Here is a 16,970-nt window from a genome sequence, read left to right on the forward strand (position 1 = left end):
GTTGATAAGGGTTTATGTCGTCGGGAAAGAAGAAAAGAGACAAGAAGTCGCGGCATAGTTTTGGCACAATGTTGTCGAGTGTCTTTGTTTGGAGAGGTCAAACGGGTCGTCCCATCCATCCTTCTTACCATCGGTTGGCCGAACAAGTTGCGTGTCGATAAGAACAAACTGTGAAACTCAGCTACCAACACTTCGGCCCGGTCTGCATCGCACCCGTACATGAACGAAGCCATGATGCTGCACCGTATCAGCAGGCGTCCGTGTCGGTGTGCACATGGTGAACTAGTACTAAAACCGAGATTGAGTAATGGGAATTGGCGAACCCCCACTTTGCTCCGGCCCTAGCCGGCCCCAGCCGGCCCCAGCTTGCCGATATCATACTCCACTTGGCCGGAATGGTTCCGGCCACTGACTCCGGTCACCGGTGATCAACATTGCTGCCTCGTGTTGGTTCCATCCCAACACTGCCCTAATCGGTTGTTGAACCAACCTGACAACAAGGTTCATCGGGGTATCTATCTATAAGGTTGCCCTCTGTTTATCCGGTGTATCTTACAAACGTTGTACAATTTACTTTTGTTGTAGCCTTCGTCATGCGTTTCCATGTCAAGCTTGTAGCTGTACTTGCAGCAGCTTGTTCCCTCAAGCCTTTGCGTCTAACAATTCAGCGTTTGAATCTGCCAGCCAAAGCAGCTCGAACAAACGGCGATGGTGCTGCTCCAACTCTCCCGATCCAGCACTCCTAACCAGAGTCCCTAACTTCCGGGACGCCAAAATGTAACCCTTCTCTCCCTCTACTTCGCCCTCGGCGTCGCTCATATACTTGAGCATCAAATGCGTGTAAGCGAAAACACTTGCATCAAACATTGACGGCGTCTCCGCTCCGAAGAACCACCCAGTTTTACTTTCCGAGAGCAATGTTGCCAAAGCCTCCAACGCATTGACAGCCGCTCTGTACACAGAGTGTTCATCTACTAGTAAAGAGATCGCCGTAGAAGCAGCTCCACCGGGTCCGGTCTTTAGGATCTCGGTCTCTGCTGCTCGACGCAGTTGGTGCCTGAGTGCGCCGCGCACCCAGTAAGAGGAGGAGGCTGGCGTGATGTAGAACCTGTCTAGCAGATCTGTGTATTCAGGGTCGCGATAGAGAGCCTGTAGCCAGACATTTCGGATAGGGACATCGAGGAGGGCTTGGTAGGCGTCGAGCCTCAAAGCTGACACCTCTGGAGGGTTGGAGGTACCGTACTTGAGGGCGTAACCGTGGAGTTTGGAAGATGGAATTGGCGACGGGACATCGGTAGGGGACGATCTTGCAGGAAGGATAAACGGGAGTGCGCCGGTAGGTGAGGCATGGTTTGTCGAGGGCAAGATTTGGAACTTGACGCCGGCAAGCTTGAGGAAGGCCTATTTGATGTCAAAGAAAAGAGTTAAAAATATCGCCGCTTGGCCATCCGTGAGAAATCTTGAAAGAGCACGTACCTGCCACTTCAGACAGCTAGGGTTGAAGCTCGGTGCCCCTAGTAACGCTTCCTCCTCAGTTGAAAAGACATAAAGTGTAGGAAGGTCGCCAGAAGTGGCTGACTGTGCTCGACCAGGGAGGGCGTTGACGTCGTAGGCGAGGAGAGGAAATGTATCAAAGACCTTCTGGAGCGGGCGAGGGACCTGCCACCACTTTCGAGGTGGTGCGGCGGCGGAGGTGGTCGCCATGGTCGGTTGCGAATCGACCTGGTACGATCAATGTGGTAGGATTGCGATGCGACAACTGAAGCGATGACGCTTCCTGGCTTTCGACAGTGAGGGCGAGCGGGGTGTAGAATGTCGTCACGTTGAAAACTTCAAGCGGATGGAGCGGTAAATTGCTTGATTGGTTAGTATCCCAAGTTCCGGACTTGAAGCAGATAATGACATGTGGATGTTCCTACATTCCGTCTCGATGCCGGAGCTCGAAAACTTGGCTACGCGGTGCCCGACATGGTGGACCTTTTCGGTTCCCTCTTCCGTGTCTCCATAACGCGGCCGGCTAGACTACAGTGGAGGACCGGGCGCGCGGGTGGTGGATAGGGTCGGGGCACATTGAAGGTGGGTCATTGGGCCGGCCTCGCCTCGGCGTGCAAATCACCAACTGCATTTCACCGAACCGACGCCGCACAAATACCGCCGGTGAGCCAACCCACAACTGGTCCACAGCATAACATGGCCCAAGCTTTTGTGCTTCTTCCTCTCCACACTACCGTCGCGTACCTGCAGCGACCAGAACTTTGTGCTTCCATCTCTTTTCATCACACCGCTCCCTCATCTTCAACCGCCCTGCCGCCATTGACATATCTGACTTGGTGCAGCGAATATCAATGTCCAGAGGCTGAAGTCGAAGATGGAAGCACCAAAGAAATGAAACGCGATCACCTCAAAACGCCATTCAAGCTCTTCGTTTGGCTGGCCATCCCACCGAGTCTGCCGCTCTCTCGTCGCCATCTGTGTCTCTCATTGCTGATTAGCGCCCCCGAATAAGCGACGGCTCTTGAAGCCAAACTTTCCGCAAGTTGTCTCGCGCCAAACGTGGCAGGTTTTCCACTGGCCTATGCAGTGGAGAGACCGGGATATTCTGCCGCGTTATGTGACAATATCATGAAAGGGCCGGTCTTCGGATTTTGCGGCTTCAGTCTTCAACGCATATGCAGCTTGCCCATGTGGGAATGGCAGCATTGTGGTTCCACCGTCGTTCGACCCTTAAGAACTGTCAGGCCTTTGCTCTCTCGGTGACACTGCACAAGTGCTACCGTCGCTACCTCAACGTACTACAATACCAAAACAGCCGAAACACTACTGAAAATTAAGGCTTGGGAGCGTGTCCATGAACCCAAGCAAGAACAGTTAAACCCCGTGTCTGGGGTCCTTGGCCCGGAGCCGCGGATACGCATGTCGTCGCAGTTGGGCGGACAAAAGAGGGCCAAGATGCAGCCCTGCCCCTACCTAGCCAAAGATTCAGGGTGCCCCCACAGACTCCCACCCTTCACTTGCTCCGCTATGCCCGGCTGGGGTTACAGTTGACTGGGGCGTGCCCGGAAGATAGCGATGAGACGCTGCCGGAAGAGAGAAACCCAGCTTCAGGTGTGCCAACTCCCGAAGCAGTGCCGACTCAGTTTAGGTAGGGAGCAGGCACCGAAGGCTGCAGTTGACCCCGGTATACCTAGGTAGGATGAGAAGAATGGAAACCTCTCATGTGTCGCACGGCGAAAGAACTACTTAGCAGGAGCTGAAGTACTGGTGAACATTGTATCTGGCTCCTAGGAATCTGTTTCACTGCTGACTGGCCCTAACAGACTTACTAGATACCACTGAAACATGGGGAAATAAGGTACCAAGCAAACGAACGGCGCGACTCATATCTCATCAACAATCCATCTCGGGGTTTGTCGATCTATTGAGATCTATCACACCTGAAGATATTTCTGGACGGGCTACCTTCGCCCTGGGTCAGCACGCGCATCGCCATTCGCTGTGATTGCGCGCTGCACTTCATTTCATATCCAGGGGGGTCACGAGTTGTGAGTGTCCCTTCAGATTACCGAACCCTATTAATAAATCAAGGTTTAAAATTCGGCTTTCAACTGAACCCTTACTCAAGAGTTGGCCCATTCGTCTGCAATAAGAGTAAGTATTTTTCAGAGACTCCAAGGTAAGATAGACATATGCAATCAGGCTAGGACAGTGGATAAAAGTTAGTGCTTGTCGCTAATAGCGAAGCCCACGTATGAACCATTCGCTTGTACCCATCAAGAAGTATTTCTCTCGATGTCGGAGGGATGAGAGAGGCAGAAGACAACCATAAACAGTGTGGGGGACGGGAACACATCCGGGCCTCGACGGACGGGTGGACATTATGATAGTATGGGGCATCTGGAGGTGGGTCCAACGTCCCCCGCTCTGTCTGCAGTCCCCAGACAAGCACTTCCACCAGGCTACAGAGTACTTCTGCGGTACAGGCTTCGGCTTTTGCGGAAAGCATCAAATGACGAGGAAATGAGGGCAAATGACAACGCAAATGCGACATTCCGGCTGTTCTACGGAGGTACCTTGTCCGTACCTTTTGCAGGCCAATCTACTGGCTTGGCAAGGTTAATCGAAAGAAGCAAGCCCCATTGTTGATCCTCCATCACCTATGACGCCCTCAGCGTCCGCAACAATGAGTGTCATCGCGGTCAACGCGGTCAACGCGGTCATCCGCTACGCTAATCAATGTACCTACGCATGCCTCCATTCTGAGGTACCTGGAAGATGTCAGTCGGCGTTGCGGAAGGAGGAAGATGAGGATGTTGGTTAATGAAGCAACTGAGATCAAATGACTGGAGGGGGGATGATTGTTCACGTCTACCTGATGCTACAAAGGATGGGATTCCGAATGTGATAGATTCCACCGTCATCCACTCCCAAATCGTCCCGAGTCTCATTACCTTCTATCCGCTATTGATCCTACACACCCACCGCATCCTTACTACCTAGCTAACCTCCACACTCCTCGATATCTCATCGATCGATCCTGTCACTATCGGACACCGCCGGCACTGCAGTTTACCACATCAACGGACATCGGACAAAAAGAAGACGCCTCTGGGGTTGCTCTGCATCTTGCAGCCCAGATTAGCACATATCGGTTATCGTATTAGCCTGTTCACTGTCCTCTTCTCCCTCGTGCGCTCTGTCCTCCTTTGATCATCGTTGCCCGGTTGTACTGCGTACACTGTATCTCGATCAGATACTGTTTGCTTGCTTGCTGGCAAGTTGCATCACCAAACCAGAGTTCCATTCCTGGAAAATTGGAGAAGAACGAGCTAAGGATTGAGGGATTCAAGAACCAAGAAATCATCGTTATACTACATCATTCTTGGCGTTGGCTCAGTCGTGAAAGAAGCATCCGCCCCCGGCCTTCTTTTTTTTTTTTTTTTTTTTTTTTTTTTTTGCTTCCTGCTGTCGGTCTCGGTCGATCCACTCAAGAGGACCCGTCAAAATCCCACACCCTACCTAACCAACCCTGGAGGGAATTCGGAGAGCGAGAAATTCTCTTATTAGCGAGCTTTTTCCGCGAACAGAACATACATCATATTCTTTTATATACCTCTCTCTCCAACCTCTCCTCTCAATTCTCTATCTCGTTCTTCCCATCCATTGCAGTCGCGACCAAACCTTTCGACTATACATACCTCACTCACCTGTTATCCACCTCCAGAGGCAACCCGTCGACCACACCAGAGCACTTACCAAGTACCTCATCAACAACATTCACGCTTTTTTTCTTTTGAGAGAGTTGCTCGTTTGACACCCGGCAACCGCTCACTTTGAAAGCAAAGACACCCGTCGCACCCAAGACGCATATTCTCAGCAATCACTATGGACGCCTCCAACTCTACCCCTACAACTCAGCAGACCTCCTCCATGGCTTCCATTCAACGGTCGCCCGTAGCCGCCAAGATCGTACCGCCTCAACCTGCTCCCGCCAAGACCGGAAACTCGACGGATGCCTTCCTTAAGGACTTCACACTGGTCGCCGAGGCCGCAAAGCGTGCCCAAATGGCCGTGATGATGCGTGACTTTGAGGATATCGGTCTCTCATAAATTCTTCATTTTGCGCGCACTGCAAGAAGGCGCTTGTTCTGAGAAGGATGAGGCATCGAACGGTACTCGCGGTTTTTCTCCACTTAGGGTAACAACAACTGAACCTCTGGGCTGAATTTGGAGTTGGTTTGCGACACCGTTGGCGCTTTTTTCTCCGCAGTCACAGAGAGTATGAAGAGGGACCGACAAAAACTATTCCGTGATCGAAGGAATACAAGCGATCCACCTGTTCAGTCATTGCGGAAAAATACTTTTCCACATCCAAGGTCTCACCACAAAAACGCCAAAAAGAGGAACTATTGCAAGTCAAGTCACGAGGAAATCTCTGGGTATCCAGAAGAGGCTTGACTGCGAAAAGATTCACTCAGGAAGCACCGAGCACGTCACATAGCCGACCACGACTTTGTGACTTAGGAATCAGCAGTCTGCTGCTATGGCCAAAAGTGAACCAAGAGTGCAAGAAAACGGACAGCGTGCTGGAATCTTTGACTTTGCCACCACTCCTCTCCTCTACGCAACAGGAACCAGAAGAAGGAGAGGCTTCACAGGAAGTTCTCCACACATTGTCTTTCCTTACATCAATATTGTCAGGGCGTTACTGGGGCATTTCATATTCGTTTTTTTTTTTTGCTATTTGGGACACAGGAGCATCATGGAGTACAACGGGCACGGATACGGAGAAGCATACAAGCACATACAAATACCTTATACACAAGAGATGGACGGCGCAGAAGATCTGGGGCGGGCGGATACTGATTTTTCCACAACGGACGGCGGGGTGACTAGGTATCTCGCGAGGAGTGAGAAGGAGTTTTGTTACCATAAGCATTATCGGCTGGATATATCTTGTTTGCAATTTCCACTCTTCTGTCTGCTCTTTTACCAACACAACCAACTCAAATGTATCCATTCCGTGAATAGAGATCAGTCGAGATAATCATCTGTCTATTGGGATACGGTTAGGTAATATCATCAAGCGAGAATAGCAACTAGATCATCAAACATCAATCACTGAAATCTGCGACAATTTCGAACCCATACGTGCATAATAACGATCGTTATTACTAACATTCTGGGTGCTCGATTAACCCCGGTCAACACGCGTCGGTCCAAGCCAACCCTAACCTTGAGTTCTCAAATCTTCGACACCAGTGCCACCCCTCCATCTAGCGTCACCGTCGCCCCATTCACAAACGCCCCCGCCCTACTCGCCAAAAACAGACATGCGCCCGCCGCGTCCTCCGACGTTCCAATCCTCCCCAGGGGATTCGCGGCCTTGATGTCCTCCCCAAAGTCCCTCAGCGTCGCCGCCATCATCTTACTCGGAAACGGCCCACACGCCAGCGTATTGCTCGTGATGCCCCTCGGCCCCAGCTCCACCGCCATGTGTCTGCTCAAGTGGTGCAGTCCAGCCTTGCTGGCGCTGTAAGCGTACGTGGGAAGCAGCGGGACTCGGATGCCGTCGATGCTGCCAATGTGGATGACGCGCGCTGGGTCGATCACCACTCCCTCGCTTCCTTCCGACGTCTTCTTTGCCGCTTTCTCTAAAAGGGGAGTCAAAGCCTGCGTCAGCGTAAAAACCCTATGCAGGTTCAGCGTCAGCAGCTTCGTCCACGCGTTATCCGGGTACTCGTCGTAAGCAGCGCCCCAGGTGGCGCCCGAGTTGTTGATCAGCACGTGCAGCTTTTGCTCGCGCTTGGAGAGTTCGTGGGCGACACGGGTACATTCCTCCGCAGAAGAGAGGTCGGCGGGAAGGGCGACGGCGGAACCACCTGAGGAGGTCTTGGAGGCCAGAGCGTTGAGCTCGGAGGCGGCGGTCTCGCAGGCGGCGGCGTCGCGAGAGGATATGTACACTTTGGCGCCGTTGCGGACGAAACCTTCGGAGATCATGCGGCCGATGCCTTTGGCGCCGCCGGTAATGAGGACAACTTTGCCCTGTAGATATTGAAGAGGGGACGAATTAGCATTTTTGGTGGGGTTCGTGCGTTGAGGACGGAGGGGGTTTACTCATTGTACATATGATGGGCGTTGTATGGCATGACGTAGACAGAGACAAACAGACAGACAGACGTACCTTGATGCCGAAGAGAGTGTTGACATCCATGATGATTGCTCCTTTGCCGACTTGTAATTTCGTCGTCAAAATTGGTGGGTTCAGTGCAAACAATTCAAAGCTCATATCTCATCCGGGAGGATGGGAATATAGCAACAGATTCCCCAAAACCATCCTTCTCCTACCAGCCAAACGATTTCCGGTTCTGTTCACCAAGACGGGAGGGTTCTAACAACAAGCCGAGGCTCGTTGGCGTGGGATGGTACCACCTACCTAGAGGTATCTCTAGACCAATCAACGGGATTATCTTATCGACAGTTATCACCGATAACCGAAAGTTCCTTTCGCGGGAACATCCATTCCAGCGAGGTGGAGGTCAACCACGGGTTGCAGTGAAGGGGTGCACGGTGAGGACGGTCAACCCCAAGTAGGTCAAGGTGAGTGCCTCTGGCCAAGCAATCAACATTCACAAAAGCCTACCTCATCATGACAGCCAGGTGAGAAAACAAAGCGATGAAGCATATGCATCATGTGACTGCTGGGATCTTGATACTTTATTGATTACGCAATGGTTTGGGGGCATGAAAGCAAGTACACTCAGCTGTTCTGCATTCATCGATGGACACTCTGCCCACTTCTTGTCATTGAACGTGAGGCATCGCAAGAACCTACCTATTTGAAATTATTCCCTGATACCTGCAGTTTATGCAATTTCCAGCACAACGAATAGACGCGTCATCTAGCACATCATGGCAAGCGATCCCCAGCCCCCACTGAACAAATCAAGCGCCGACGACCACGCCATCCAAAGCCAATTCCATCGCCTCCGCTCGCTCTTCAAAGACTCAGACTACTCCACACACCCTGAACACTGGGACACACTATGGAAGGAATCCTTCACCCCCTGGGACCGCGGCGGGCCCAGCCAAGCCCTCGACGAAGTCCTGTCCCTCCACCGCGAGCTCTTTCCCAATGCCCCAAGCAGTGCTCATGATTGGGACAAGCCAAAACCCAAAGCTTTAGTGGCCGGCTGTGAGAGAGGCCACGACGTGTTACTCCTGTCTGCACATGGGTATGACGTCTACGGACTTGACTCATCCGTGACAAGCATGGAGGAGGCCAAGAAGAACGAGAAACGGGTGGCGGAAGAGGATGCAGAGGGCAAGTGGAAGGAGGTGTATGCACCGAGGAGGGAGCTAGGCGTTACGACAAAGGGCAGGGTGATGTGGGTGACGGGAGACTTTTTCGAGGACGACTGGGTGAATGATTCGGGATATGGAAAGGTGAAGACTGGGTTTGATCTCATTTTTGATTATACGGTAAGTGTTCCGTCTCCTTGGATGGTGTCCTGGCCTGATTGAAGTGACAGAGTCGAGAAACACTAACTCAAGACTCGTTGCCAGTTCTTTTGCGCCCTTCCGCCTGAAGCACGCCCACAATGGGCCAAGAGATTGTCCCGATCTTCTCAACCCCGACGGCGGAAGACTAGTCTGCCTCGAGTGGCCACTTGACAAGGACCCCATGACTGGCGGCCCGCCTTGGGGTGTTTCGGGCGACCTGTATCTTGCCCATCTTGGGCATCCGGGCCAGTTGTTGCCATATGACGACAAGGGACAGGTAGTGGACGGAAGCGCGGATACAACACCGGTTGCTCTCAAACGGCTGGCACGTACACAGCCCGCATGCACACACAAGGCTGGGTACGACAACCAAGGAAACGTAGTTGACCGTGTTTCGGTCTGGAGCCACCAGTAAGGGTGGTCGGGGGAAACCTTTTCGGTTACAGTTACTTTGTGTGTGCGAAAGAGCAACCTAGCAACAGGGAGAGTGGCACTTTTATCGTTTGCTTGATAACTCGCCTTTTGGCAAATCATGGTCTCAAACAGCTGCTTTGCGTAGCGAGTTGAAGTGTTCTCCAAGGCCATATCCATGACGATAGTACGCCAACCACAGGACCTTCAGCTCCTCCTTGTCCCCGTTGCTCTCCCCATTTGCGACAGCGTTGGGTTGTATCACCTCCGTCCGACCGTCCTGCACCACCCTGATCTCCACGTTATACGCGTTTGCCAGCGCCGTCAGCTCCAGCTGCCCACCCCACTCTGCTGTGTCTCGTATCTTGGCCACGTAGGTCTCGAAGGGCTCCTCGAGAAAAGGCGCAAAATCGTCCGTGTGTTTCTCCATGTAGTCAACCGCCACATGACGCACGATCCTATAAGGCGGCAGCTTCTCTTGTGTTTGCGCTCCCTTGTTCGCGGACAAGGCCCCATCTACTGGAAGCCCGTGGACAGCAAGCTGATCTGCCACTGCGGAGAAGAGGCAGTGCCCATCGGGTTCGATGTCCTTCTCTTCCAAAGAATGCGCCTTGAATTCGCGCAACATATATGCCTTTTCGATACCGCGATGGTCCACCATGCTCGAGGCCTCTTTCTCGGCTGCTGCCGAAGCAGCTTCTATTTCCGCTTGGCGACGGGCGAGACGCTCCTTCTGGCGGTTTCGTTTCTTTCCTCCGCCGCTGGAGGACTGCTCTACCGGAGGAGGGGGACTTGTTTTACTCGACTGTTCGGAGACGGTGGTCTTCTGTAGCTTCTCAGTCACATCGTTGACTGTTGGTTCTTCAACGTCTTGCTCTTCCTCAAGCTCCTGGACCTGCTCGTCGTTGTCGTCATTGTCGTCACCTCCTTGCAGCTTCCTGAGCTCCTCCTCTTGTCTCGCTTTCAGTTCGAGCTCCAATTGGGCGCATTCATCATTGACGCCCTTGCGTGTCTTCTTGGTCGCGTTCTTCTTCTTGTTTGTGATGCGTGACACAAGGTCTCTTTGCTCCTTGCGATGCCGAGCTTGCATTTGTTCGAGGGTTTCGGACTCCATGTTTGCTTGCTCTTGTAGGACCTATTAAGCTTGAAAGTACAATGGCAGTTTCAGGCGAGTTAAAGGTAGCCCGGGATGAGACTCGAATGACTCGCGCAGGTAGCCGTAGGTTTAAATGTATTGTTGTGATTGCGAAGAGTGAAGGGGAGGGCGAGGAAGCAATCTCGACAAACACTCGACGTGGAAATCGTACGCGAATGGGCCAGTGGCGGGGTAGCTCACCGTACAGCTTTAACCCTAACCCCGCTTACTGTACCAAGAGGGGTAGCACGCTGTGGGGTAACTCAGGCATCGACCGACCGATCTGTACAGAGTACGGATGCGAGAATGTTCGATGCAAGCACAACCAGCCTCATAAGGAAATATTAGACAAACCGTTCTCAGGTCAAATCACTGCGCCGTTGGTATAGTGGTTAGCATACTCGCTTCCCAAGATATTCTCTAATTAGCGAGTGACCCGAGTTCGAATCTCGGACGGCGCACATCTTTTTGCCTTTTTCTCGTTCCATATCAGTCTTGTTGGAAGCTCCAGAGGTGTTTAGGGGGGATTTCTTGTTTTTTTTCCTCAACTTCTTTCTTTGTGCAAATCAAAGGATTACTGTACCAAATGAGCTTCGTCCAGCCAAAGCTACGAAACGGGTAGCTTTATCACTATGGCGTACTCTCAATCAACGAACAAGTGGCCGAAAAGACATTCGTCGACACGGTCAAGTATTATAGGTGCTTATGGTACACATTTGATCGCCTATACTCTGGTTTTCTGGATCGTCATTAAAGCTTCCATCCAATTGCAAGGTTCCTCCATGTTATTCAATTCAATTCCCAGACAGATAAGATTGGACACACGTGCAATGACTCCTTGTCCGTGCAAGTAGAACGGTCCTCAGGTTCAGATTCATCAACGGCCTTCATTGGCAGTCATGCACGCAAAACGCCTTTCCCGTCCTGCCTGTTTCCACTCACCCAAACAGTCGTTGAGATGTTATTTGCCCTGCTGTCTCTTGTTTATTACCGCTCATGTGGGTTCTCGTTAATTGCCTTGGTCGAATTGCGGATTGGTGGGTAGAAGAAGGTTGATCATCTTGATATTGCTGTACGCATACATGCATGGCTTCGCTGTCGTTGTGAGGAAAATGAGGAGGTGATCATATGTCTTTGAAATTGCGAGGTACGAACATTGCTGGCTCTTGGCGGAGTAGCAAACATATCAGGACTATAAACACCTCGATGCCTGCGGGCAAACTGCCCATATATGCATGGCAGCTGGGCCAGTGTAAGAGATTAAGGCTGAACTCATTTGCTCTAATTCTCAGATCCGAGTGCCTTTCAACCAACGAACAAGAAGAATGACATCTCCCTCCACAACAAATACTTGCCCGAAATCTTGCCTACATGCATGGTCCATCAGAGGACGAAACATGGCTGACGTACATAGGCGCACTCACATGCTGCATATGTACATAGTGTACACCTATAGAAACAACGAAGAGGCACGTACTGCATTCCCATCGCATGGTGATGCTGCAGTGCAGTGGAAAAGATGATGGGTTTTGGTGTGAAGAAAAACGTAGGAACTCTCGGAAAACGTGGGGCAAGAACAGACGAGGGGTGTGCGATGGGTGGTCAAACAAGAGCAGGGATTGGCCAGTCAGACATTCACATGAAACTCCACCCGCTGGTATGCAACCCGCGTCATTCGTCCATTTCATCTGAAGCGTGTTTCACACTTTTCTGGAGCCTAGCGGGTGATGGGCTTCTGCAAATCAGATCGATTGGAGTTGCATTGGAGTTGCCAAACGACAACATTCTCGCGAATTTTCATAATTTTTTTTCAATCAACCTCGAACCGTGACCCCTTTCTAGTATACCTGGAGCGCTTGCTGGTACGACTAGAACTCCACCTGTACACAGTACAGTATCACGCCCCGGGCAAGACCCCGCTCTGTCCTTATTTTTCCTTTCTTTTTCTTTTCTTTTCTCTCATCCATTCCAACACGTGCTCTCGTACAGTTCAAGGCTTAGACGTGGTTAACGCGAGACTTCCATACAATGTCTTCGAAACAAGGGAGAGAATAGGGAATTTCGACCCTCCTATTGATCCAAACCACGCCAAAGAGGGTAAGAACAACGACTGATCGTATCCCACCAGGTGTCCCACACACATTACATGCACTAAGACCTGACTCCATTTACAGCGGGCAATAACGAACCAGATGCTGTTGGAGCCGGGAATGCCATCAAACCAGCCTGAAAGTGGTAAAAGAGCCCTCTGTAAGTACCAAGCTAACGGAGTTTCCAGGGGTGATGTATACGATCCCGTCGTCCCCAGTGGTTTAGTTCGGTGATCATCAGCGTTTGTCAGTCAATCTTGTGACCGCCTTCTCGCTCACCGGGCAACCGTCGGTCAATTGCACATCAGTTCCCCCTTATCGATCGTAATCACGGCGGCCCACCCGGCATCAAGGAAGCGTGCCGTACATCCATCGTCGGTGCCAGCGCGGTTGTAAGAATGGGATATGCGCCTCAGGATAGGGAAAATCCCTGGGAGGACTTTTTGGTACCTGGAGGGGTGCATTGGCGGGTGGCAAGTTGGGCGGGAATAGCACAGTACAGGTTGACTAAAGCGCCGTGCAGCGGCGTACCTACATTATGTAAGGTCAGATGCGCAATGTGTTACACACAATCAAGAGCTGGTCGGCACGGCACTACCCACTACCTCTGTGTAAACATATTCGGTGTTACCTCGACGCAATGCTCTCGCCCTCGCAAGTGGACAAGACGAAGCGGCTGTCGCGATTGTGATTGATTCAGGGGCACACCAGCATGACCACCAGCGCATTTCGGTCTATCATTAGCGGATGCCCATCAAGGTTGCACACCTACGTATTGACAGACTGACAACGGCCTGGGGGGGAGGTGGAAAAGTGGGAGATTTGCACGAATTATTATGCTGCGGAGTCGGCGGTGGAGGCTTTGGACAAGCGCAGGATTCATCCGAGGACGGGCAACGGCTGCCGGCCCAGGCTTCTTCAGTTTTTTTTCGAGGATCCCCGTTCTAGAAGAAAATACTAGTGGTGCATTCTCAGGACCTGCAGCAGCGAACCATCGAATGTACCCTGTTTCTTCTGAAATGTCCCACGATGCCCTCGTGAATGGACGTTTCGGACCCGACTGGAGTCTACCTCAGAGATTTTCTTGGCCCGGGCTCCCGTCGCTGCCCCTGGCACGTGCCTGAGTGCCATGGCCGCTTTTCCTGCTTTTCTTTCGCTGCCCAAACAAGATAGCGAGAGTGATTTACATTTGAAAATTGGGAGCAAATTCTCACACTCCACCGTGGGCTCCAAACAGGAGGTCCCTCTAATCCTTGGCCGCGTATGTCGGCTCCTCTTATAGCCCTTTTATTTTCCCGTGCCCAGCATTTTATCAAGGATGTACACTGGCGGCGACTCCTCAAGGAGACAAGGGTTTGGAATGCGCGGGCCAATGGGCGCTCTCAAAGCGATGGCTGATCGCCTGGTTCGGGAAAGAGTGCGATGCGGCGAGAGCAAGGGCAGGTTCGAAGGGGGGTCACCCAAATGTACTAGGGTACTCAGACGAGCCGATACAACCAGGAGTACGACCCTGGGACGGTGCAAATACGATGCGTACCTGCAGCACCTAACATAGGTAGTGGTCAATGGCAGACCCATGCATGCTCTGAGGAGAGTCTGGTTAGGGTTCTGAGCGTGACTTTCACCCCTTCCTTTCCTTCCAGTCGGGTACGCCGCAGGTACCCTAGGTGTAATCGGCTGCGGGTCCGGCTTCTTGGGTTCCTCTTGTTCTCGTCGTGGCCCCTAGGCAACCTCCATGGAAGGCCCCCCGAGCCCCCGGGCGCCTCCCTACCCGCAGGAACTGGAACTGTGAGGCGGGTTCCTGCCCGCTGCAGAGCGGAAAATGAATATCTTTCGCTGGGTGTCTCGCCTTCCTCATTAGTGCTCCCTCTTCCCCTCCTTCCCCGTAGTCCATCTCCCTCGTCACTCCCTTTTCCCGTCCTCATTCCATCCATATCTGGTGGTCTGAACCTGTTGAACTCTCTTGGCCGACTCGTTCGACACTTCACTCACTACCACCACTCGCTTTCTGTACCACAGTCACTCATTCATCAATCAACATCTCCATCTTCGGCATCTCTCCGGTGTCCATCCGTATTTCGACAAAAGACAAACAATCTCGATAACCGACTGCGACTCGTCGTGCTGGTCATATCTGGTGGATCGATCTTTGTCAAGACTGCAATTCTCCGGCTCGCCCATTCGACCTCATCCCATATCGATAAATCCGACAAGCGAATACGGTTTTTGGCAACACAACCTTGGTGCGACCATTGTTCGTTTGGTTCAAGAGCTTGGACGATTGTTATTCGAGCATTTATTCTGCATCCTCGCCGTTGTCTTGAAAGTCTTTCCCCAAAGACATCTTGCAAGAGCCACACGCCGGACAGCTGGATAACACCTGTTGTCCTTGGATATTGGTAAGTGTATCCTTATGGACGGCCAAGCTCTGGAGCTTGTTCGCGTTTCTTTCTGCACGCTTGCCGCGAATTTGTCTCTCTAACATCTCGCTCGCTCTCAGATTCCCATCACTCTTTGAAAAATCTCAAAATGAAGGTTTCTGTAGCCATCCTCGCCGCTGCAGGCGGTGCGGATGCCTTCTGGCGCATGGAGTGCCGCGGCAGATTGGGTGTCGCTCGCCTCGACCCTCTGGTTAACTACGGTGAACCCGGATCCCATGCCCACTCGATTCACGGTTCTTCTGGTATGTCCATGTGTCCGGAGGCGCGCTAGGAAAGGATGGATTTGCTAAAACTTTATCAACAGGTTTCAGCGACAAGTCTTCCTACGATGACCTGCTCAAGGGTGATTGCACTTCTTGCGCTGTCACCCAAGATATGTCTGCGTACTGGACTCCTTCTCTCTACTTCCAGCATGCCGACGGCTCCTTTGAGCTCGTCCCGCAAGTTGGTGGTATGCTGTCATACTACTTCCTTTATACGGATGCTGCCAACCCCGACAGTGGCATCAAGGCGTTCCCTCCCGGCTTCCGCATGATTGCCGGAGACACTAACCGCCGTAACTATACGATTACTGGTACCAACGTCAAGGATGCCGACCCCCAGAAGTCCGAATGGGCCAGCCTTGGACAGACTTCGCAGCTCGATCTGGCTCAGCGTGCCACCGGATTCAACTGCCTCAACTACAACAAGCAACCTGAGGGTACATTGTACCGTCACTACATGCCCGACAAGGACTACCTCGATGCCAACTGCGCCGACGGCATTCGCGCCGAAATCATGTTCCCTTCTTGCTGGAACGGCAAGGATCTCGATTCTGATAACCACAGGGACCACCTGGCATACCCCGATCTTGTTATGAACGGCAACTGCCCCAAGGGCTTTGAGACCAAGGTCCCTAGTCTCATGTACGAGACCATCTGGGCTACCCAAAACTTCATTGGACAATCTGGCCAGTTCGTCTTTGCCAACGGTGATGTTCAGGGCTTCGGTTACCATGCCGACTTCATGAACGGCTGGGACGAGGACTTCCTCCAGCAAGCCGTTAACACCTGCACCAACCTCAGCGGCAGGATCCAGGACTGCCCCATCTTCAATATCCAGAGCGAGGCTGAGCAGAACCAGTGCACCTTTGACAAGAACCCCGAGGTCTCCCAGATGCTCAAGAGCTCTCTCAACGAGAAGACTACCGGAGTGATCGGCGACTCCCTTCCCGGCGGTGTCAAGATTGCTTACGGACCTGAGCCCGCCGATGCGGCCAATGCTGGATCGCATACCACCACTGTCGAAGTCCCAACTGCTACTTACTCCCAGGGTGCCACTGTCACCGACGGAAACTACATGCCCGGTGGTGTTTTCAAGGCTGCTAAGTTCGGCGTCCCCGCTGCCGAAAGCGCTGTCAACTCCATCAGCACCACCACCGAAGCTTTGCCCACTATTACTGAGGCGCCTACCGTCGCCGCGGAGGACGATGGCTTCACCGCCATCAGGACCGAGTACATTACCAAGGGCAATGTTGTCAGCATGGTTATCGTCAAGGAGGCTCTCGAGTACGTGACCGTCACGACCACTACTGTTACGGCTGTCCAGACCGTTCAGGCCCGCCAGTACTCTCACCTGCACCGCCACAAGGTCCGCGCTGCGAACAACCGGGCCTAAGTCATATGCTACATGACTGCTTCCGGTATCTGAATTTCACTTCTACAGGCTTTGTCCCCTTCTGGTGACATTAGCTTTAGGCCACATTAGTGAAGAGGGATCTTTATGGCCATTTGTTCTTGTTTATGCTTTGTTATATCCCTAATGGAATCTTGTTTCGTGGATTGGACTTTGCATTTCAAAAGGTCATTATGCGAGTTATGCGGGCGAGGAGGAGGCGGTATGAGAAGGCCAGTG

The 16,970-nt window shown here is 52.2% G+C and overlaps 7 protein-coding genes across 7 annotated transcripts; 4 read left to right on the top strand and 3 right to left on the bottom strand.

Annotated features, from left to right (window-relative positions):
- Positions 1-474: 474 nt before the first annotated feature.
- Positions 475-1,751, bottom strand: NEUTE1DRAFT_144058 (uncharacterized protein; the record flags this gene model as incomplete). The annotated part of the gene is made up of 2 exons (XM_009849611.1): positions 475-1,401; positions 1,477-1,751. The coding sequence occupies 2 exons, from the start codon at positions 1,702-1,704 to the stop codon at positions 643-645; spliced, it is 987 nt and encodes a 328-aa protein (XP_009847913.1).
- A 3,646-nt stretch (positions 1,752-5,397) lies between these two features.
- Positions 5,398-5,607, top strand: NEUTE1DRAFT_34024 (uncharacterized protein; the record flags this gene model as incomplete). Its single annotated transcript, XM_009848739.2, has 1 exon — positions 5,398-5,607. A coding segment is annotated over one exon (210 nt), but the record flags the coding sequence as incomplete, so codon positions are not given.
- Positions 5,608-6,630: 1,023 nt separating this feature from the next.
- On the bottom strand, positions 6,631-7,711 carry NEUTE1DRAFT_57354 (uncharacterized protein; the record flags this gene model as incomplete). Its single annotated transcript, XM_009848980.1, has 2 exons — positions 6,631-7,542; positions 7,682-7,711. 2 exons carry the CDS (start codon positions 7,709-7,711, stop codon positions 6,742-6,744), a joined length of 831 nt encoding a protein of 276 aa, XP_009847282.1.
- Positions 7,712-8,241: 530 nt separating this feature from the next.
- NEUTE1DRAFT_127505 (uncharacterized protein) lies at positions 8,242-9,171 on the top strand (the record flags this gene model as incomplete). Its single annotated transcript, XM_009849612.1, has 2 exons — positions 8,242-8,979; positions 9,064-9,171. 2 exons carry the CDS (start codon positions 8,410-8,412, stop codon positions 9,169-9,171), a joined length of 678 nt encoding a protein of 225 aa, XP_009847914.1.
- A 251-nt stretch (positions 9,172-9,422) lies between these two features.
- On the bottom strand, positions 9,423-10,584 carry NEUTE1DRAFT_76042 (uncharacterized protein; the record flags this gene model as incomplete). The annotated part of the gene is made up of 1 exon (XM_009849613.1): positions 9,423-10,584. One exon carries the CDS (start codon positions 10,523-10,525, stop codon positions 9,539-9,541), a length of 987 nt encoding a protein of 328 aa, XP_009847915.1.
- Positions 10,585-12,065: 1,481 nt separating this feature from the next.
- On the top strand, positions 12,066-12,776 carry NEUTE1DRAFT_97845 (uncharacterized protein; the record flags this gene model as incomplete). Its single annotated transcript, XM_009849614.1, has 4 exons — positions 12,066-12,203; positions 12,437-12,440; positions 12,536-12,643; positions 12,721-12,776. 4 exons carry the CDS (start codon positions 12,066-12,068, stop codon positions 12,774-12,776), a joined length of 306 nt encoding a protein of 101 aa, XP_009847916.1.
- Positions 12,777-14,906: 2,130 nt separating this feature from the next.
- On the top strand, positions 14,907-16,940 carry NEUTE1DRAFT_144062 (uncharacterized protein; the record flags this gene model as incomplete). The annotated part of the gene is made up of 3 exons (XM_009849615.1): positions 14,907-15,035; positions 15,137-15,319; positions 15,382-16,940. 2 exons carry the CDS (start codon positions 15,166-15,168, stop codon positions 16,731-16,733), a joined length of 1,506 nt encoding a protein of 501 aa, XP_009847917.1.
- Between the last annotated feature and the right edge of the window lie 30 nt (positions 16,941-16,970).

The sequence above is a fragment of the Neurospora tetrasperma genome (assembly GCF_000213175.1).
Source record: "Neurospora tetrasperma FGSC 2508 unplaced genomic scaffold NEUTE1scaffold_1, whole genome shotgun sequence".
In the NCBI taxonomy this organism is placed as follows: domain Eukaryota; kingdom Fungi; phylum Ascomycota; class Sordariomycetes; order Sordariales; family Sordariaceae; genus Neurospora; species Neurospora tetrasperma.